The 22,600-nt window shown below is 42.9% G+C and overlaps 1 protein-coding gene and 1 long non-coding RNA gene across 3 annotated transcripts in view; one reads left to right on the top strand and one right to left on the bottom strand.

Moving 5' to 3' along the window:
* The window catches only part of LOC310693607, a 107,963-nt gene that overhangs the window by 68,472 nt on the left and 16,891 nt on the right, over positions 1-22,600 (top strand). The window lies entirely within an intron of this gene.
* Positions 196-22,292, bottom strand: RBM44 (RNA binding motif protein 44). 2 transcript variants are annotated; one of them, XM_083472814.1, is made up of 14 exons: positions 22,113-22,292; positions 18,667-19,023; positions 15,532-16,841; positions 14,037-14,092; positions 12,021-12,194; positions 10,776-10,851; positions 10,196-10,292; positions 8,168-8,281; positions 6,842-6,927; positions 6,678-6,751; positions 4,760-5,222; positions 3,754-3,899; positions 3,515-3,663; positions 196-617 (listed from the first exon to the last, which is right to left on the bottom strand). In XM_083472814.1, the coding sequence occupies exons 2-13, from the start codon at positions 18,983-18,985 to the stop codon at positions 3,519-3,521; spliced, it is 3,060 nt and encodes a 1,019-aa protein (XP_083328940.1). In that variant the 5' UTR covers positions 18,986-19,023; positions 22,113-22,292; the 3' UTR covers positions 196-617; positions 3,515-3,518. The 2 variants fall into 2 exon arrangements, with proteins under 2 accessions (XP_083328940.1, XP_083328939.1); XM_083472813.1 differs by lacking the exon at positions 22,113-22,292 and adding an exon at positions 20,348-20,711.

Here is a 22,600-nt window from a genome sequence, read left to right as displayed (position 1 = left end):
AGTTTAAAATATTCTATTTTTGCTGGATTGTTCCCAGTGTGTAGAACTACAAAAAGTGATATATCTGTGAAATATATTTGATTTTGTATGAACATTGTTTTTTTAAAGGGGAAGCACTTATTTCCCCACCCCCACCCCGTCAAATAAATACAGTATGAGCCTTGTCAATTAAAATACAAACATCTTACACCTTACTACAACCAAACAAGTTTATTGAAACTGCAGCTACAAACTTCAGCCACATCAGATTCTTAATTACATATTATTTTCTAAAGTTGTTTCACATTACAGTAGCTGACAAACACAAAATATGGTTATCAAAACAAAAGATGAAACTTTTTTTACCTAAGGAAAAGATTTTTGTTCATTGCAGAGTAAAAGAGCAGAAGACCACCAGTTCCTTGCAAACATGCATATCTTTGAAAGCTGGAACATTTCCCAAACAACTCAGTTTTCCATAAACTAACATTTCGTTCCTCTTTAAATTCACTTGGAGCTCCTCAACTGAGTGTGCATTCTCTTTTCAGGCCTGCAATGATGGCTTTTCTTTTCATCCATGCCAGTGACAGACACACCCAGAAAAAATACGTTCAGGTTCACAGACAGCTGCAGAGTCACTATATATTGAAAAAAGATTGTAAAACTAGCAAGTTTTTGTCACTTGAAAAATTGAAGATGAATTTAAACATGCTATTTTTTTTAAAGGAAATCTGCATTCTACTGTGAAGAAGCAATTGTTCAATACCCAAGAGATTATATGGAAATATGAACAAACCTTCGTTGCTAGGACCTCTATTCTGATCTGAGGGGGCTGAGTAAAGCAGGGGGTCTGGCAGGTCACTTAGCAGCCTTGCACAATACAGCCTCCTGTCAACATTTGCTGGGGAGCAGACCAGCAGATTCTAGTCTTGCCCCTTGTTTACACAGTCCTAGCTAAGGAAGAATGTCAGGAGCAGGATTAGGGCTACAGAATGAGACTGTTCCATTCAGTTAGCCCAACTCGTAGTAGAAGAGACACTGCTTAACACTGCCACCAGCTGGGGCAAAAGTAAAATATATGTTTTGCTGAAAAACATATGGCCAATTTTGCTTTAAGCAGCACATTACTAATTGGCCATGTTAGTAAAAATGACATAAAACAACGTAAATGCAGGTGGCCAAACTGCAAATTTCACAGGGCATAACTGGTTCAACAATAACAGTCCCATAATGGGAAATTATAGGCCCATTTTCTTTACATTAAATTTTCATCTTTTCTGGAGGACAGTAATCTATGAAGCCCAGGCTGCTTTCCAGGCAAACTACAGTGGTACCTCGGGATGCGAACAGGATCCGTTCCAGAGCCCCGTTCGCATCCAGAAGCAAACGTAACTAGTGATGGCACGTCTGCGCACACGTCGCTTTTCGCCACTTCTGCACATACACGTGACATCATTTTGAGCGTCTGCGCAAGCAGCGAAACCCGGAAGTAACGCGCTCCGTTACTTCCAGGTTGCCGCGGAGCGCAACTCGAACGCGCTCAACATGAAGCATATTCAACCCGAGGTATGGCTGTACTCAACATCCGATCACTATTCTTGCGCTGTTACACCTAGCAGACAAATATATTAGACCACTCCGAGGCCATCTATATGTGGCCTTTGTGGACCTAAAATCTGCCATTGACCCCATCCCTAGATCCAAATTATGGTCAAAGTTGCATTTCATGGAGGACAAAAGTCTCGTCTATCTTATAAAGCTTTATATATTGATAGTAATATGCAGGTAAGAGATGGTCTGTTGGGGCTAACTAAATTATGATGTCAAGAGGGGTCTCCCTATTGCTTAATCTCTTTTTAATGACTTAGAGAAAGTCCTAGTGGGCCCAGATGGACAGTGTCCCAAGCTGGGGGAAAGAAGCACCCCGCTTCCACTGTATACAGACGACACTGCTTATCCTCTCATGCGCCTAATCTGGCTTAAAACATCAACTAAGGAAGTTTTCGGATTAATGTCTTGAAAGCGACCTTATAATCAATTGTGATAAATAAATAAAAATCATGGTTTTTGGAAATAGATTTTTCCCCATAAAGATGGATCCTCAATGGTCATGCACTTGAACAGACTAAAAGCTTTCAGTATTTAGGGCTTACTGTCCACCTTACAGTCTTACACAGGAAGGTCAGTATATTCCCTAAGCTTTAAAAGTGCTCAGTGCAAAATCTGTAATACAATTCCTTTATGCCTCAAATATTTGGTATAATGGTTCTTTCCCTAAACTTGATAGATTTCAATCAAAGTTTCTGAGGTCCCTACTTCAGGTACCAAATTCAATAACTTCTTTTGGAAACTGGTGAATGCCCACTTTCAATTAAGGCCTGGTGGAGTGAACTGAAATATTGGCTAAGAGTCTGTGTATATAGTCCTGGAAATGGTCTACTCTGTATATGGTCTTGGAAATGGTCTACTCTTTTGATAAATGAGTATATCAGTTCCTGGTCAAAAACCATGGTGTGTAAGCCCTCTTCCATAGGTCTTTCACCATCTTTTCTTATCCACCTGGGGTATGATGCTGCCCTCAAAACTGTGAAACAGAGGTTATGGGATGGTGCCTTAGGTGACTTACAATCTCACATATATGTGCCCTGTCTGTGTTAGGAATCCAATATCTGCAGGGTTTCTTGTTATCTCCCTACCTTAAGAGTCTGACCATATCAAACTATTGCCGTTTTGTTTTCTAAAGCCAGATTAAATATTTTCCCATCTGAAGTGAAGGTACTGGGCCAAAACAAACAAAATGAATTTCAATAGGGGCAAATGTGCAGTTATGCACTTAAGCAGGAAGAACTAGATGCACAAATATAAGACGGGAGACACCTGGTGTGCCATCTAGGGGTCTTAGCAGACCACAAGTTAAACATGGTCATCTGCCATGTGTGATCTAGTTGAGATTCCTGCACTGCAGGAGGTGGGACTAGATGACCCTCAAGGTTCCTTCCAACTCTACAATTCTAGGACGTTAATCTTCTACAAAGTGAGAAGTGCTACACCAAACTGTTTAGGTTGACATAGCTAAGCAATTAATAAAGGGAATGGCTCAGCAGTAGAAATGGAACAGAAAAATTCAAGGCAGAATATAAAGAGGTTGTTCAAGTTTTCAAGTTCCTGATAAGCCCAATGGCTGAGTTCCACCATGAGCAACTTTCTGGGAGCTCCAGCCAGTGGAAGAGACAATTGAGCAACATAAGCAACTGTTGTTTTTTTTACAATAGGCTACATTCCAGCCATGCAAAAATCAGTTTTCTACATGCAAATCTCCTCATCCGGTCAAGCAAGAGATCCTGGTCACAGTTCAGGAATACACATTGACCAAACAGAGGCACTTGAAGAGAGGTGTGGCCATGAGAGAGCTCTGGGGGTAAGACAGAGGTCTGGAGGGCCACATTCTATTTATGATAAAAGAAAATGGCCAGTAGATATCCGCCAAGCTAAGATGTATGCAATATTAGAATTTGAAGATAGTTTGGGTACTCACCTGCTTATTTCTTTTGCTTTCCATCAGATTTACATCCAAATCTCTTTTCCAGAAGTGATGAAGTCATTTGCACAATAGAGCTAAGCGATAAGCCACTAAGCAAACCCTTATTTTCTTTTATCTCTACCAAAGCATCCAAAATTTTGTCTCTAAAAGAGAAGGAGAAAAGGAGATGAGAGCCTCCAGAGAATTTCAGTAAAATAATAATTCTGAATCCCACCATTAAAACGTATACTTGCCTATGAAGCTCTGGATACAGATCTTCCAGCTTCTTCACCACTTTACGGAAGCTTCTTAAGTTTAATGCGTTTGGTGGTATAAAGGTAGCAGATGGATTTGGAACAAACTGTACTGAACCCAACGGTAAGAGGCCCCCTGCAAGATCCTAGGCAAATATTACATGAGCTACTTAATGGACAAAATAAGGGAAAACTGCATTTGTACTGAAGAACTAAGGAAAGCTAAAATTGAAACAAATATTCAGTAAAATGTTAGAAAATGCTTCCCACTACATTTGCAAAAAGAAGTGGGAGCCTCTCCCCACAGAACACCTTGTGTGGATTTGCCTTTCAACCTGAGTGCGTGCTGTTCAAAAGCAACTGTGTCAACCACTTCATCATGGTTAGGTGGAGGGGAGGCAGCTGTCCCATCCCAATTCCATGCCACGTGATGAGCAAATGATCTCCCGCCAGGTCTAAACACAGTAACTGTTTAAATGTAATCTGCAATTGGAGCTTTCCCATTCCTTGCAATCCAACTCTGGTTCAGGTTTTCTGCTTCACATTTCTTGCTCTGCAGCCTGCCTGTGGTCTGTAAATCCTTCACATTCCACCTAGGACCTCTCTCTGCTGTTGCTGCACCTTGCCTTTTATGCAGAGCCTGGAGAGTCCTCCAACATACTTGCTGTCTCCTCCTTTCTCACCTGCCCACACCTTTATCTGGTTAGGCTGGGAGGAAAGTGACAAAGCGGCAGCAGTCCCTGCATCCCCCAAACTCCAACCTTAACAAGTATCCTGCTTTCACCCCAAAGTGTGATCGATGGCGGTGCTAGACTAAGTTAACCGTGGCTTAGATTCAGTGGGGGTGGGGCAGTTTGCTCCACAATGGAGCACCCAATCCTATGGCCTGCACCCAATCACTTAAACAATGTGTTAAGCAGTCAGTATTATCCTTACAAAAGAAGAATGCATGCACTGTGATTTAAAAGATGTTTTGACATACATTCCAATAGGGAGAAAAAGTTACCTCTTGATCAATTTCAAGATGTGTATTTTCTGATGAAAGTTTAGAAGATTTGAGATCAGGCTTGGGTACTTTGTAAGGGGCTGAAGCACAAAGAGACCCCTTTGAAGAGTCCAAGAGAGGCCTGGGAGCACTTGCTGAAGGCAAAGGCAACTTTAAAGGACTTTTGGAGATACTGGGCGCTTTTGAAGAGATGGCAGGCATTTTGCAAGCAGCGGAGGCAGAAGTGGGTGCATTAAACATAAGATTACAGTTATTTCTATTTTCGTTATTCTTTTCACAGCTATAACGTGGTCCTTTGTTTCCACACTCTGGTTTCACATAACTCTGATAATCTGGGAGCCCATTTTCTTTTGCAGTCTTTACAAGATGAACCTTTACTGCTTGGCCCTTTATTTCTCTCTCGTTCATTTCTTTCACTGCCAGCTTTGCATCACAGGCTGTTTTAAAACTAAGGAAAGCGTATCTAGAATGAAAAAGACGTGCCAAAATTAAGAAAAATGGAAAATTTAAGACCTATCCAATATGCCTCTTCAACTGTAGACCAAAACGTTAAGAGGTATAATCCTTTCTCCTATGCAAAAGAATCAACTAAGCCCATTTACTTTCTTGCCCCTCTCAACAGGCCTTTGGCAACATAGACAGACAACACTGCCTGCAGTGACAGAACTATGCCACACCTTCCCTTCTCCAGGCCAGGCACACACACGCCACGTGCGCGCACACAACTTATGCTCTGAGCAGGAGCAGCCTGTGCTCATGGCCCTGCCGTGGAACAGGACGGCTGGATTTCATACCCAAAAGGCTCCATAAATTTTATAACCAGGTTCATTTTCATGAGGTGCGCACATGAAGGGATTTACACAGTCTCTGTTTCAATGAGAAATTTACAGAGCTTTAGTATGGCTTGGATAGCTCACTTGGTTAGGACGTGGCGCTGATAACACCAGGCTGCAGGTTTGATCCCCGTCTGGGACGGCTGCATATTCCTTGAGGAGGTTTTAAGGTTCATTCTATGCATGGTTTATTTCATGAACTGTCCTATTGCAATTAATGCCCACATTTATAATTACCAGCATTATTTATTTATTTGGATCCGATTCTCAGAGTGTCCCTGAGAAAGGCTGCAACCAACCAAAATTCACTGGGAATGTTATTGTTTTATTAGGATTACTTTTATACATTAGAAATAGCTTTTAGTCGCCCTTCTGAGGCTTTGCTTCTACTTTTGTTTGCTTTGGAGTGACAAATGCAAAGCATCCAGCAGCCCACAAGACCAGGTAATGGCTGTGTCTGCTGCATGCCCACAAGAGACCAAAGGCAAGCGGGAAAAGAGGGAATGGGGGAAAGGCTTCAAAGAGCCATATGGCGACAGATCCCTAGGATCCTGCAAATCATCCATTAATAACGAAGGTTCAGTGGGCCTGCCACTTATGTGAGGGTTTGGTTCCAGGGATTTGCAAGCAAAGGAAAAATAACACAAACTGCCCTTCTAAGAGGAAGAAGGCTGCTTACCAGGGCCTGGGAAGGTTGTGTGAGGCCCCCAAGAGCTTCCCAGACCCCAGGAAGCGAAGCAGCACCTTTCTTGCTCCCATAGCCCCCCCACCTCCTTCCCAGAAGGCACCGCCATGCTTACCTGGTTTGCGAAGGCAGTGCAAGGGCTTGGGGATGCTGCCACAGCTCACTCCCGACCCAAAGCCCAGTAACCAAGGAAAACACGCTGGGTGCACAAAAAAACAAATAAATGGAGAGCAGAGGGTTTCCCCAACTCTCCATTTATCTATTTATCCCCCCCCCCCCACGGTCCCCCGTGTAAGATTGTGATTGCATAAGTAAGTAAGTGCTGGCCTACTGTCTTTCACTGAATGTACTTCAGTTATGAAATCATGCAAGCAAAAAATTACAGTATATTATACAGTACCTGCAATTGGCAGAATATTCACAAATGGAAATCTCAGAAACATTATACTTCTGGAAATGAAGCCACAGATCAACCTGAAATAGACAAAAAGACTTTCACTGACACAGGTTAAAAAACAGCTTTCAATGAAATAAACTATTGTATTTAAATAGATCTTGACTTACCTCTGATACTAAGGGACCTAAATCTGCGACATGAACACTATATATGTTCTTTAGCTCCTTTTTTGTGTCTTTTATAGTCTGTGTTTCTAGAAGGGTAGATTACAACAATAATGCATAACTCAGCATGTATATTTTGAAAAGAAAAAGAAATTTAACTGCATAAATAAAGCACCAATACTGAAGACAGAAAAGGCATTCAGAAATAGTTAAGAAGAAAAAAATACCTTCTAGAATTCTTTTTATGGTCATACATTAGGTCACAGTTTCCCAGAATGCAAAGGACTTATTACTAAGACTTTGATTAGAACTGTAAAAATCTCCATTTGCTCTATTTTTACAGTTTGTGTCTGAGCTCTTGCAATAAAAACTCACAAGTTCAGCTCAGGATCAGAATGTAAAAGAATAGTTAAACAGAGCTCTCATACAAGCCATTTTTTCCTTTTTTTAAAAAAAGTGGTGCATGTTCTGCAAAGATGTAGATTTGGGTGCTAGAACCAGTTAGCAAAAGAAGTAGCCAACTCAAAATTTATTACAGGAATCAGTAACTGGGGGCTCCTCGTTACAAGGTATACTTATGATTACAAAAAAAATTAGCAATTAAGATTTTTTTTCATCTCCAACATAAAAATGAAAATTATTTAAAAAACCTGTTTCAGAAATTTCAAAGGACTGGGAAAGCATGTCCTTTTCATGCTATGTGTGTCCCTGAAAAAAACATGACTTCACTTTGTTTGCCCTGTCATTTTCCACAGGCATGAAACACCAACGTGATACACCAGAACAAAACAGTAATATTTACTGCAAAAGTGGGGGTTTTTTTGTAGAGTGCAAGGAGATATCCAAGTAGGTTCTAATAATCCTGTTGCTCCAAAGGCAAGAAGCAACAAACTTTAAAAGGAAGCTGATGTAATTCCTACTAGAGCCTGAGTTCCGTCCTGTGGCAGAGCTCCTGAAGAACCCTTAGACAGGTAGAAGAATGAGAGACACTGGAGGCTGAGAGGAACACGCAGAGGAAACAAAAAGGACCAAGAAGATTCAAAATGCTGAGCCCAAACTGGCCCCTAGGAAGGCTGGGGAGAAACTACAAGTCCACCAAACAATTACCCTGCCCAGCCCACGTTTTACCAGCTTCTCCGCAAGAGAAGGGGGATATCACCCAGTTTCTTAGGGCATCTGCATACACTAGAGATGACGTCCCCTACCTTGAAGTTAGAACATTTCTAAAATTGAATCTGTGCAGGGGTGGATATTCATGTGGGAACAAAGGTAACCAAAGCTCAGAAGTCGTATCAGTGCTATTCCCAAACTAATACAGTCAACATGCACCTGATGTATCACTTGGCCTGAACTGATCTGTAAGTGGCAGTGAAGAATCAGTTACTGTCAGGTTCTCTGTAGCGTCAAACCAGCCTTCACTGATTTCTTGAGTATTTGAAGAACCTTGAAACAGATGTAAATATTAAACACACAACACAGAGGTAAGCTCAGAACAGGTAGAAAAAAGGTAAGTAGTCCTGGGCTCATCCCCAGAACCTTGTCTTTAAAATTTGCCAAACACACAGAAAATTTGCTGAACAGGGTTCAGGAGAGCATATACCAATATCTACATCAACTGAAGGGCCGATAAAAATAAATTTTTTAATTAAGATTTTAATTATGTCAGGTGTCTCTCTCTAAAAAAAAACAGCTTAAAATTAAATCTGAACTTAATGCAAGTGCCTACATTTACAACATCTACAGACTAAATCTGTGAGATCCAAACACGGTGAGTTAAAGCTTGGGTTGTTGTTTTTTAAGATGAAGAAGAACATCTGACATTTAAGATAAGCACTACAAATATGGCTCAATAAGCCATGTATTATTGTGGCAAACTATGACTATGAACCAAATAGCAAGGAAAAGCACTGTTCTACTCAGTAATTACCAGTCTTTGTTCTGTATGGTGCTTGTATGTGACTGCCTGCTTAGATAATTGGGATGAGGTGCGTGTGACGCTGCCGCTCCAGTTGCCGTAGCGATTGAAGATATCTCACCCCTCCGCGGCTTTCCCACAGCTCCTCCTTCGTCTGCTGTCCTCCTCCCCCTCTGCCCGCCCTACAGCTAGGGGTGAGGCTGCTGGTGGTCCGTTTGTGCCGCGAGGCATCTGTGCCCGGAGACTCATGAGTGGCGCTGCAGTTGTAGGGCGGGCTGAGCGGGCTGATTTCTGCCGCGCAATTGGCGATGTTGTCCGTGGCAATCAAAGATATCTCTCCCCTCCTCCCACTCAGCCCGCCCTACAACTGCAGCGCCACTCACGAGTAGTCAGGCCCAGAAACAGACTGCCTTCAGCCTCCCTCCCAGCTGTAGGGCAGGCAGAGTGGGAGGAGGCAAGCAGACTAAGAATGCCCTGCAGGAAAGGCAAAAAGAGCTAAAAGTAAATCACTCTGCCCCCCCCCCCAAAGCTCAGCAATTGCCGGTGAGGGAACAGCTGATACGCGGCATGTTAGACACGTGCGGCTGTTAGCCTCTGGGCAATCCCCCCCCCGCCACCAAAAGCTCAACAAGTCAGGGCAATTTACCCCCCAAAATAGGGGGCACCCTATACGTGGGTGCATCTTATACACAGAAAAATACTGTAAATTAGATTTTTAAAATAAAATGCTTTTGGAGGGGAAATCTTTCTAAAGATAGTTTTCTATTCAAGTTACATCATAGTCCAAAGGCTATTCATCAAGAAATAAGGATTTGTTTTAAGTTTTTCATGTGAGTTAAAACTCAGTTTAAGTTATTATTATTTTTAATTGTTTAACCACATTGGTTAACAAACATGGATACATATACTATATTATTGTTTTAGTTAAATAAATTGTTTAAATTGTTATTAAGGAAATGATTATTTTTCTCCTTCCAATAAAGAACAGCAGAAAAGTTGTCCAAATATAAACAGTTAACTTGTTAAACCTCACAATAATTTCATAATTATCTATGTATTTCTAATAGTATAACCAAATCAGTAATTTTTAATATAACTGTGAAAACTACTCTGAAAAATTATTATTCCAAAAATGAAACCTTCATCTGGTTGTAAATATTAAGATTATACCAGCAAGAATGAGTCTTTCTGAAAAAAATGACTTAAATCATATCCACCCTGATATACATTTATGTTACTTTGGCACACTACTAGTGGTGCCCCTTCCTTGTGTGACTTTGCCTGAAATCAAATCCACTCCCCAATTAGGAACATTCTGATTGGAACTTAAAATTGTGAGTATTTAACTACTTGCATATTATATTTAATGCTTGGTACAGTTCAGAGGACAACCCAGTTACAATGTAATAATTTCACCCAGCATTTAAAAATGTTTAACTTACTATTTTCCATAAGTTCATATTTCTCTTCTTCAGAGGTTTTGTTGGAAAGGGACAAATCAGGGCTACTGTTTTCACCATCCTTCTTTTGACATGTAACCTAAAGTTAAAAAACAAGAACAGATTTTAATTTTTGCTCAACAGACAGCTTTTCAGTGCCAACTTCTTCAAACACAGGCCAGTTTTAGAACAAGTTATTTCCTGCTTCACAATTCAGAGAAGCACCATCTTGGAATACCCCTTTCTCTTAGGGTTTCTCTGAGATGCAACAAGAACTTGTAATTTCCAAACACAAAAGTTACGCTTTTTGAAACAGAAATTTAACCAAAACAGTGAAAGCATACACACTCACTTAAAAGATACTAAGTCTTCAATGAGCAATCTGCCCTGTGGTATTTATTTTTGAGGCTGATATAATGGTTCTGCTTTATATTGACTATATTATACCCCATTGCTAGCACAGGTTTATATTTATATTTAATAGAGAAGTTGTAATGTAGAATCAGCCTTCAAAATAAACCATTTTGAAAGTTCACAAAGAATTCTTAAGGTAGTGTTGTAATGAAGTATGCAGAAGACTTACTAAAGGGAGTGAAGAAACTTCCGTATTCTGTGGCAGTGACACCTGAGACACAGATTTTCCTGTCCCAAGGGTAGAACTGAAAAAATAATCAAATGTATATTCATTGATTTGGCATTTGCTGAGGTATAGAAAGCACCTTTGAGCCACTTTCTATTTTTATCAAAACAGCCTCAATTCTCCATGTGTCAGAAGAAAGAATCTTGCCTTTAATATAATTTGGAAATACTTTAGGTACGATAATGAGTTATGACCATTTCTGAAATATCAAGTGAGCGGCAAATCTCAAAAACCTTCCATGTAGAGGTGCTAAAGGGCTGTGCAGATGTACACTGGTGAGGCCAAGGAATGAGAGAAAGTCACTGATGCACATTGCCTTTGTTACTGAAGTCAACATTTTCATATTGAATGTGCAACATATAAAAGGCTTGACGTGTTTCAGATCCAAAAGGTTTGTGGACACTCCTGTAACTTCTCCCAGGCAAAATGTGCCTTAGGTGAGGTAGGGAAAAGAGGAGCTCCATGAACGGTCTGAATAGCTTAGTCCTATGTCCCCACTTGTTCAAGGCCACCTATTTGTTGCCTAGAGACCTCCTAGATGACAAGGGAATTCCTCTTGTCATTTGTGCCCACCTACAGTTCAAAAGAAGGGATGCAACCTTTATTTGGTGATGCCTAGGCACTGCGCATCAAATTTTCTCTTTCCAGGTAACCACATAAGGGGAAGGGGCTGTTTAGTTAGTGACTTCTCTTATGAAGTGACATCCCAGAATCCTTTTGTTTCTCTGGAATAGGAAGTTTTTTGCCAAAATGTAGGGAGCTTTTGAGAAGACTCTAACATGGCAGGAGTTGCATTTGAAAGGAAAAACTAAGGAAATACTAACATGAATATAGATGCATTCAGCCTCATGCCTAAATCTCCAGGCTAAACTTACTGACTCACTAAACAGTTATTCCAAATACTTTTCTGAAACTATTGTAAAAAGGCTAACTTCCTTGAGTAGTTTGCTTTCTTTGGAGTCACTGGACAGAATATTTATGCCTTTAACTCAACTCTTCCCTCCTACCTGACTTTCAGCTAGGTCCCACAGACACAGCAGCTCTTAGCCTTACAATACAATGCCATGAATACAACGAGTAAATATGCATGGATTATACTGAAAATGTTTTTATTAGTAATCATATTTGGTGTTCTGCCCAAACCAGTTAACAGTCCACCTTCCACACCAGAAACTATTTTATACATACCCATTTACAGATTTCTTTTTGTCCATGGAATTAATGCAAGTCTGCCAGCAGTGCTGTTGATACATCTGATAGCGAATTTTTAAAAGCTGCACTTCCGCTTTTATAGCTCTCTCCAGTATTTCCTTACAGCAGCTTGGTAAATGGTTGTTTATTTCTTGAGAAAGCTGCATTATCCTTTTAAAAGAAATATTAAGTTTGAATACAAACAAAAGTGATTTAGGGGATTCTACTTAAGTGTACATTTAGAAAACAAAAAAGAACAATTGAAAAGTCATTCCCAACCAGAAAAATAAGGAATTTATAAAGGTAAAGTTAAAGGACCCCTGGACGGTTAAGTCCAGTCGAATTTGACTCTGGGGTACAGTGCTCCTCTCCACTTTCAGGCTGACAGCTTTCTGGGTCACCTGGCCAGAATGACTGAACCGCTTCTGGCACAATAGGATACTGTGACCGAAGCCAGAATGCACGGAAACACCATTTACCTTTCCATTGCAGAGCTACTTGCACTGGTATGTTTTTGGACTGCTAGGTTGGCAGAAGCTGGGACAAAGCGATGGAAGCTCACCCCATCACGCAGATTTAAACTGCCGACCTTCCAATTGGCAAGCCCAAGAGGGTTGGTGGTTTAGACCACAGCGCCACCTGCACCCCCATAAGGGATTTATAAGGCAGCAACGTGAGTAACATTCTTACTCAGCTAGCCTTCTGTTTTCATGGCCTAGTTCTAGTCATACTAATTCTCACCAGCCTGGATTCAGGGTGCTCCTTCTTAGAAGGGCTGGCAATTCGAACCAGAAACTGCAATGGAAAGAGGGGAGGACAATTTTCATGGATTTGCTGGAGCAGAATAGGTGGTGGTGGGGAACTGCCCTGCTGGAAGAACTGACTAAGCTGAGAGTCCTTAGGGATCAAAGATAAAATGACAACTTTGGACCTGTTTGGTTTGACCTACTTCATTTGTAAGCGAGGAGAAAAATGGCCAAGGACCTCCATTCAGCCCACAAACAATTCTGGCTGATCCAGTGACTCAGGATATTTGCATACTTTAAATACTTTCCCTTGGTATAACAGGGTCCATGTTTCATAACCACCTCTTGCTTAACAATTATGTCTATGCTATAAATAGTTCTAATCACTATCTTCCATGCATTCACACACCTGTGGTTTATTTATTTTGGTTATGTTTTTATTTGTTTGACACTGATCTGTAATTGTATATGGACTACCGTGTTTTTTGCTCTATAAGACGCACCTAGTTTTTAGAGGTGCTATGATGCTCATGTACTGCTTGTGGGCTCCGTTCCTCCTCTCGCTTCGCTGAAGGAGTGCTGCGCAGCTCTCCCTCTCTGCACAGCGCCTCTCCTGCGAAGCGCCATTCACTCCATAAGACGCACTCACATTTCCCCTTACTTTTTAGGAGGAAAAAAGTGTGTCTTATGGAGCGAAAAATACGGTACAGTGGTGCCTCGCAAGACGAAATTAATCCGTTCGGCGAGTCTCTTCGTCTAGCGGTTTTTTCGTCTTGCGAAGCAACCCTATTAGCGGCTTAGCGGCTATTAAAGGCTTAGCGGCTATTAAAGGATTAGCGGATTAGCGGCTAAAAGGCTATTAGCGGCTTAGCGGCTTAGAAAAAGGGGGGGGGAGCGAAAAAAAATTGGAACACTTGCAAGACGTTTTCGTCTTGCAAAGCAAGCCCATAGGGGAAATCGTCTTGCGAAGCAGCTCAAAAACGGAAAACCCTTTCGTCTAGCGGGTTTTCCGTCTTGCGAGGCATTCGTCTTGCGGGGCACCACTGTATGTATATTGTCATCAGTTCCTGTTTGTTAACACTGTTATTTGTAGAATCTTGAATCACCTTTCTTTGAAAATTAATAAAAAATATTTTGCAGGGGAGTTGGCAACATTGCCTCCCTCCTCCCTCGTGTAACCACAGATTCCAGCTGGTGGAGCTTTAAGAACCTCAAAGGAAATTAAGTTTTAAGAAGTAGTAAAAATCACTTAAAAAGTGTATCATACCTGTTTGGAATTTCATTTAAGTCTCTGCTAGTGCTATTTTTCCATTCCAAAAGATCCTAGAAATAGCAATTTTAGTAAGTTTTATTGACAAACTAAAGTTGTAAATCAGATTTAACTAGCAAGTCCCTAAACCTTACGTAACACACACTGAGAATGCTCCTTGTTTCAATAAGAGAATCCAGAATTTTGCATGTCTAGCCATATTATATTGGCTTCCTAAGTTACGAATACAAACAAAAGGACGACTGTCCTACAGGAATCAGAAACATATACGAGCTGTACTTGGCTGCAGCTCTTCAGCATTTGTACTCTGTACACCAGCATGTATGCCCTGCAGATGATGCCCCTGGAGAGTGTGGCAGGGGAGGTACTGATCTTTATCAAGGGCAAGGCAGCCAGAACTGCTTTAAGAACTGGAACCATTAATAACTTGTGCTTCAGCTCGCTTTTGCCTAATTTCTTTGCCTCCCTTTCCCTCCTGCCTCATTATCTCTTTACACTGTGAGCCTGAGGGCAGGGACTATCTCACAACTGATTTTTGTAAGCTGCTTTTTTGGCTAAAGGGGGGTGTCAGGGAACTGCCATCAGAGGCACGGGAGAAGGAGAGGGTCTCCGATTCTGCAGGGGAAGGTCCAAGCGCTAGAGGGAGACTCAGCCGGGAGAAGGGGAAGAGAATGAGTGTAACACCAGGGATCAGGGAGAGCAACGGGACAGGGAGGTGCAGGGGCTCCAGGACTCTTCATTGGAAGTTAGCGAGGAGAGCCCAAGCACCCCACTGCCCACGCCTACCCTGTGCAGGAGACTCCCGCGCAGTGAAAGGCGTAAACGATTGGGCGTCAAACAACTCTTATGTTGGCAACGCTTTAAGAAACGCCCACAGACAGATTCTACGAGTGACTAAGAGCAGCCACGCTAAGATGGGCTGCGCAGTCTGTAGGGTTTAACCAGGCAATCCGATGCTCAAACGGAGCAGGATTACGCACGAGTAACTCCCAACCACTACAGGGGGGCATTACAAATGCTGCAAACAAATAGGTAAGAGGTGTGGGCTGCACACTAATCCTTATGGAGAAATTCCAAAGGTGCCTTATGTCTGCACCTTATGAACATCCAATGCTACCAATGTTGTGAACCAGCTATTCACATTTTGTCTCTCAAGAGTCTAGAAGCGTGATTAAGAGTGTGCCTGGCTGGCAAAGATTTCTGGGGCTCTAGCCAACAGGTTTCTCAGAAAACGTGAGTTAAACTCAAAGCCTAAGAATTCAGAGCTTTGGCTGTCCACTTGTACATGCAACTGCCTACCCAGAGAGGAAGACAAACACATGCCTGGCAACATGTTTCCGCATACCTATGCCCCCTAACTTGATAATGGTGGGCACACGGCCTTGAAGGAGGAAGCAGATACAATTATGGTCTGCCTTACAGAGTAGTTAGAAAAACATATAGTGAAATGCCTCAAATAATAACTAATTCCACAAGCTCCCCCATGTTTTACCTTGTCACTAGTGATACAGTTTTCCAACATTTCATCCATTGCTGCTTGTGCGGTAGTCATCTCCATGTTGTCAGATATGCATGACCAATCTGTATTGCAGGCAACACTTCTGACGGAATCCCTCAGCCACTGCTTGGGTCTTTCTTTGTTCATCATTGTTATAATTGTATTTTGTCCTCTGGACACTACGGAAGCCTTGACATTAGTTGCTCTGCTTGTTGTAAAACAAGCTCTAAAATCAGAACTTGCATCAACAGCTTGGTTAATTGCACTCTGATTATTAAACGCTTTATAGGTGCGATTTGCCTCCTTAGAATCAACTACAGCTTCATAATCAGAGAAATCTGAAATTTCTGTATCACCGCTAGAGGTGTGCGCATGGGAACATTTTCTTTCCTGCTGCAATACATGTGTCTTTCCAGTTTTCAGGGTACTACCTGAAAGATAATCTGTTTTCATATTTTTATCAATTTTAGAGTTGCTCCCTGAGAAAAATTTTGGATTATTAACCTTAGCACTAACTGAATGTTTATTGACAATGCTACTGAGCAAACTAATAGTCTCATCTCCTGGTTGATCATCAAAATTCAAACCTTTGCCTTGTGTGTCACATTTGCTACCTTGCAAAGTCTGGGGGAATTCTGGTATTTTGCTATATTTGTAGCAGTCACAATCAATACTACAACCTGAAGTAGGAGACTCATCTTTTTGTTTGTTCATGGGACACTGGGCATCTGCAAGCTGATTTTCATTTGACAGTTCCTTGTCCTGAAAAGCTTCTGGCCGATGACCAATGCAATCTTGTAGTCCAATGCAGTCTAGTGTGGAATCATCTAAGCCTCTGCATTTGTAATCCTCATTTTGATTGCTACTTAAGTAGGAAGAGTCTGCAGCAGTATCCAAGTTCATATCTGTCTCACTTACATTAGGCAGTGCAATGGACATTCCCTCACCTTCCTTATGTGTATATTCCAGTTCCTCATCAGGCAATGCACTAAAATAAGGCAAGCTTCCTTTTGATACGCTTAATTCTGAGGCACTTATGTAACATGACTGGCATGGAGAGGAGCAATTAGCAAGATTCAAGCAAAAGTCAGAGATATCATTAACTGTATTTTTTTCAAAATGTTCTGATCCATGGAGTGCACTCAGGACTGTTGATTTATGAGAATTGTTCTCAAATTCACTCTCTCTCTGCTCCATGGCTCCCACGTCAGAATGGTTTCCAGAAGCAACAAGCATTGCTTCACGGAGCTTACTTTTCTCAGAACCATCTGATGGTAGCTGATGAGGTTTAACAGCTTTTTCACCTGTTTGGACAAAATACCAAATGCATATTTCAATATTCTTTCTCTAACCGAAATTTATCCTACATAGTGAAAAAAATGAGTACTGGCAGTGACTGCTCAATTTGGAAAGAAAAAACAGGTACATAGGAAACAGAAGAAAGGCAGTGGACTAGGACAAAGGGTACATTGATTGGTACTGATTAGGAAAAAATTGTTAGCTTTTAATAGTTATCGCTTCTACTTTTAGAATTTTTTAGCAAAATGTTAAAATCCACCAGACTATTTGTTATTAGACAGTGTACCAGATAAAGATAATTTTGCCAGTGGCAAAATGCACCTGGTACCCAGGAAATTTTGAACACTGTTTGTCTCCATGGGATCCAGAGCACCCTGGATCCCAGAGCAGGGCCCAGGCCCTCTCTGATTTGCCAGACCTGAAGCTGCAGGGCCTCTGATGTGGTGAAGCATTTTATTTTGCACTAACAAAGCAAATACAGGCTACCTACACTGTAGTAAGCAAATTTATCATATGCTCTTATCATATATAACTGAAGCTGAAATACTGCATCTTTCTTGCTCGTCCCACCCACACCATTTCTTAATGTTTTCCACCTTCTGCTTAACTCCAAGCCTGACATCTACCAATTCACAACTGTATACATGAATCATCCCACACAGCTTGATACCAGGAATGGAAACTGAGTAAGTCACTTTCTAAAGGCACACACAGAAAAATACTACGGGAGCAAGCAGCATTTCTACCCAAATTAAACTGGAATGATGGGGAAGTGGGGGAGGAGTCAGATGATACTCAACACCTTTAAAGAGCACTTACCCCATGTTTATGTCATATAAGAAAAGAGGAAGAAGGCTCTGCCTGTCTCAAAAAAGTAGTACCATACCCAGTTGGTGAACCACAGAAATATTAAATCATCATGAAACTCGCTAAAAAACTGCATTTGGTTAACCAATATCACAGACAAATCAAAGTTGTCCTACCCTATCAACACCCAATAAGCATGGTAAATATGTTAAGCACAGCAAAAATGGATTCCAGTGGATCTTCCCTAAATCCAAAACTACTTCTCTTCGTAAGTCAACTAAGTGACACAAATGTAACAAGATGGGTTTTTAAAACTTGTGTGCAAACAAATTAGAATCATATAATTGTAGAGTTGGAAGGGATCTGAGGGTCATCCCGTCCAATCCTCTGCAATGCTAGAATCTCAGCTAAAGTATCCATGGCAGATGACCACCCCAACCTCTGCTTTAAAACCTCCAAGGAAGGAGAGTCCACCACCTTCCGAGGGAGACCATTCCACTGTCAAGCAGCTCTTGCCATTCATCCTTTGTCTACTATTGGCTACTTCGGAATCTGCTGGATTGATCGCTTCCATCGACAGGTGTCTTTTGTACAGGTACTGTAACGAGCTGCGATTACAGGTAAAACCTCTCCCTTAAAGCAGGTTCTTCTAATCTCAGCTCATTACATACAGTGAAGACACCAGGTAGCCTGACACCTGGCTGGTTGATAGGGGATCAAATACTTATTTCACTCATTATAATGCACATCCATCTCTGACTTTTGTCTTCTGGGTTTCTGGGGGTTTTCCCGTTGTTATTCTGTCTCTCACAGCTACAATAAACCTACCATTAAAATTATGGACTGGCCATTTCTTCATCAGAGGGCAAACAGGCAAATTTAGCAGGGGATCAAATACCAATACTTTTTTCGCTCACTGTAAGCTCTATTTTCTTATTAAGATTGCTCACAGTACAAATTATGGTATAGTCGCAAAACCCTAAGAAAAAAGTCACTAACTATTGAAAAGTAAAATTAACTCACCAGAAAAGCTATGAATAGTATTTGGCTTTTCTAAAACCTGAATTCCCCAGCCATTCATTTCAGCAGTAGCATATCTGTAGTAACTGTTTTCCAATTGTCCATATTTAAAGGTGACAGATGCGGACGAAGGCACTACCAGATGTGGATATGATGCATCAACAGCCACAGGCACAGGCACATACACTCTTGGGTGAAACCAGAAAGGCACCACTGAATATGGGACTTGACCATAAAGTGAACAATCTCTTGGGAAGCGTGGCCTTGTACCAAACAGAGGTTGAATGTATGCTTTTTCATTAAAAGGATGGTTCCATGACATATTTTAGACATGTGTATGACAGGGTGAGCATATAATTCCTGGAAAGCAAGCAAAATAGACATGAATATAAAAAGGAATGGTTAAATAATCCAAAGTAGTACAATACATCTCTTATACATTCCAACTACACTCATGGGTTAACTAAATCCTGGTGGTCAGTCAACTGAACCTCTTAACTAAAGCAACAACAGTGAAAGATATGCATATCTACTCAGTTCAATGGGACTAACTCCCTAGCAGAATGTGGAGTTTCCCCTCTTTAAACAGCAAACCTCAGTTCCAGAACTGGCTTGCTAATGACATGTGAAGTGGCTCTTTGAGAAATCCCACCCAAAATTCTCTTGGGCAGGTAGATGGTGGGCAGCTATTTAGGTCTTGACTACTGTCAATCAACATAAAAATACTTTAATGTCTAAGGCAAATTTCTTTTAATTCTTGGTAGCAGAGAATGCTCGCAGTTCTTTAGCAGGGCTGGCTGATGTATTGATAAAGGTAAAGGGCCCCCTGACCATTAGGCCCAGTCGTGACCGACTCTGGGGTTGTGGCGCTCATCTTGCTTTATTGGCCGAGGGAGCCAGGGTACAGCTTCCGGGTCATGTGGCCAGCAGGACTAAGCCGCTTCTGGCGAACCAGAGCAGCGCACGGAAATGCCATTTACCTTCCCGCCAGAAGAAGAAGAAGAGTTTGGATTTGATATCCCGCTTTATCACTACCCGAAGGAGTCTCAAAGCGGCTAACATTCTCCTTTCCCTTCCTCCCCCACAACAAACATCTGTGAGGTGAGTGGGGCTGAGAGACTTCAGAGAAGTTTGACTGGCCCAAGGTCACCCAGCAGCTGCAGGTGGAGGAGCAGGGAAGCGAACCCGGTCCCCCAGATTACGAGTCTATCGCTCTTAACCACTGCACCACACCTATTTATCTACTTGCACTTTGACGTGCTTTCAAACTGCTAGGTTGGCAGGAGCTGGGACCGAGCTCACCCTGTCATGGGGATTCGAACTGCCGACCTTCTGATCGGCCAGTCCTAGGCTCTGTGGTTTAACCCATAGCGCCACCCGCGTCCCTTGATGTATTGATACATCTTCCAAAACCCGTTTGAAGACCACAGCACAGCAATGGTTTCATAACATTTTCAGTTTTTAACCTGAAGCACCACTTTAGCTAATGGGGCCTCCTGCTGCGCCGCTGGAGCACGATTTCTGTTCTCATCCTGAAGCAAAGTTCTTAACCTGAAGCACTATTTCTGGGTTAGCGGAGTCTGTAACCTGAAGCATAACCTGAGGTACCACTGTACAGTGGTACCTGGGGTTAAGAACTTAATTCGTTCCAGAGGTTCGTTCTTAACCTGAAACGGTTCTTAACCTGAGGTGCTCCTTCGCTAATGGTGCTCCTGCTGCCGCGATTTCCGTTCTTATCCTGGAGCAAAGTTCTTAACCTGGAGCAACCACTTCCTGGTTAGTGGAGTTTGTAACCCAAAGCGTCTGTAACCCGAGGTACCACTGTAGAGAGAAAGAGGAGGGCTTGCTCAACTGTAGTGGCCAGTTAGACAGACTAGTAATTTTGTTGGCTTTAAATAGTATGGCTTTAAACCTTGAGTTCAGTCTTAAGAGGTGCCTGCCATGCTACAGGCAGTGTGTAAGTCCAGGCCTTTGCAGTACAACTTGGAACACGGTTGCTTTCATACACTAGTATCTTAAAAGTTCCTACTACATCTTAGGGCAGCTGTTCCCAGCCTATGGTCCCTGGATCACCAGCAGGTCCACAAGTGTCAATCAGGTGGGCCCTTGGTTTGCCCACATTAAATATTCATATTGATGATTAACTGTTTATTATTAGTTACAGATAGGTAGCCGTGTTGGTCTGCCATAGTCAAAAATAAACAAATTCCTTCCAGTAGCACCTTAAAGACCAACTAAGCTAGTTCTTGGTATGAGCTTTCGTGTGCATGCACACTTCTTCAGATACACTGAAACAGAAGTTGCCAGATCCTTCTATATAGTGAGAAGGTGGGGAGGGGTATTACTCAGAAGGGTGGTGGGAATGGGCGATTGGCAGATAAGTTTCTTGGTGAGGTTGATGGACTTCCATTTCATGCGGCTCAATGTGGTGCCTTCCATAGTTCCAGTTACAGATAGGTAGCCGTGTTGGTCTGCCATAGTCAAAAATAAAAAAATTCCTTCCAGTAGCACCTCTGGCAACTTCTGTTTCAGTGTATCTGAAGAAGTGTGCATGCACACGAAAGCTCATACCAAGAACTAACTTAGTTGGTCTTTAAGGTGCTACTGGAAGGAATTTGTTTATTATTACTTTTTTATTTATCATATTGCCTTTCATTGAATTTCAATTTGACTTCTATGGGACTCATGTTGTAATACAGTGAAGCACTAGGCAAGAAAAGAAGCAATAAATGTGCCATTAAAAAGTATACAGCATAGAGTGGAAGGGACCCCAGGGGGTCATCTAGTCCAACCCCCTGCAATGCCGGAATCTCAGCCAAAGCATCCATGGCTGATGACCGACCAGCCTCTGCTTGAAAACCTCCAGAGGAGGAGAGTCCTCCATTTCCCGAGGGAGAAAGTTCTTCCTGACGTTTCCACTTGCAGGGCAGGGCATTACAATTGCTGCAACTGGTGGGGAATTCATGAAAGGCTCGACTAAGACCTTAGGCAGCAGTTCAGTTCTGCAGCCTTAAGAGCAGGGGCAGGCAAACGGAGGCCCGGGGGCCGGATCCGGCCCAATCGCCTTCTGCTCTGGGAAGCAGCGTGTTTTTACATGAGGAGAATGTGTCCTTTTATTTAAATGCACCTCTGGGTTACTTGTGGGGCACAGGAACTCGCTCATTATTCCCCCCCCCCAATATAGTCCGGCCCCCCACGAGTTCTGAGGGGCGCTGGGCCGGCCCCCCGTTTCGGAGCTCCCCGCCCGAAGAGGAAGGCAGCTCAGCTTTCCTCCCCCCGCCCGCCTCGCTGCCTTTCGCTTCCCCGCCCTCCATGCCGTTCTCTGGTGGAAGCCGCCCGGCGCTGCTGGGCCCGCAACCCCCGGGAAGACCCGCCGCCCCCCGCGCCCCGGTCCGGTCCGGCCTGCGCACGTGCTGAGGCGGCGGGGAGAAGGCGCGGGACTCACGAACCGGGAGGAAGGAGAAGCTGAAGCAGCAGCAGCAGCAGAAGCCGCCGCCCGGTGCCGCCGCCTCGGCCAACTGAAGCGCCCGTTCCTCCCGCGCGCCCGCCCCTCCGCAAACCGCAAACCGCCATTGGCTGATGGCGGGACGCTCGTGGCCAGCGGATTGGCGCCGAGGCGGGGCTCGTGCGCGGGGCGGGGCCTCGCGCCCCCTGGCCCCGCCCCCTCCGCCCAGGTCTTTCTCCTCCTCCTCCTCCTCCTCCTCTTCGCCTCAGTTGCCAGTCTGGCTGCCCAGAGGCCGCGCGGTCTGCGGAAGGTGCCCAAAGCGCTTTCCCCAGAGCTCTGTCCCACCCCGACTCCGCTTCTCCCTATAATAGAAGCGGTATTATGGCATTTCTCCTTACCCTGCCTTTTCCTCCTGACAGGACTTAAGGAAAAACGGCTAAAAACACGCGCGAGATAGAAAGGAAAATAGAAGGGATCGTTTAAAAAGGAACT

This window comes from Podarcis liolepis, assembly GCF_965112155.1.
Source record: "Podarcis liolepis genome assembly, chromosome: 1".
In the NCBI taxonomy this organism is placed as follows: domain Eukaryota; kingdom Metazoa; phylum Chordata; class Lepidosauria; order Squamata; family Lacertidae; genus Podarcis; species Podarcis liolepis.
Note: the sequence above shows the minus strand (reverse complement) of the source record. Positions and strands in the feature narration are given on the sequence as shown.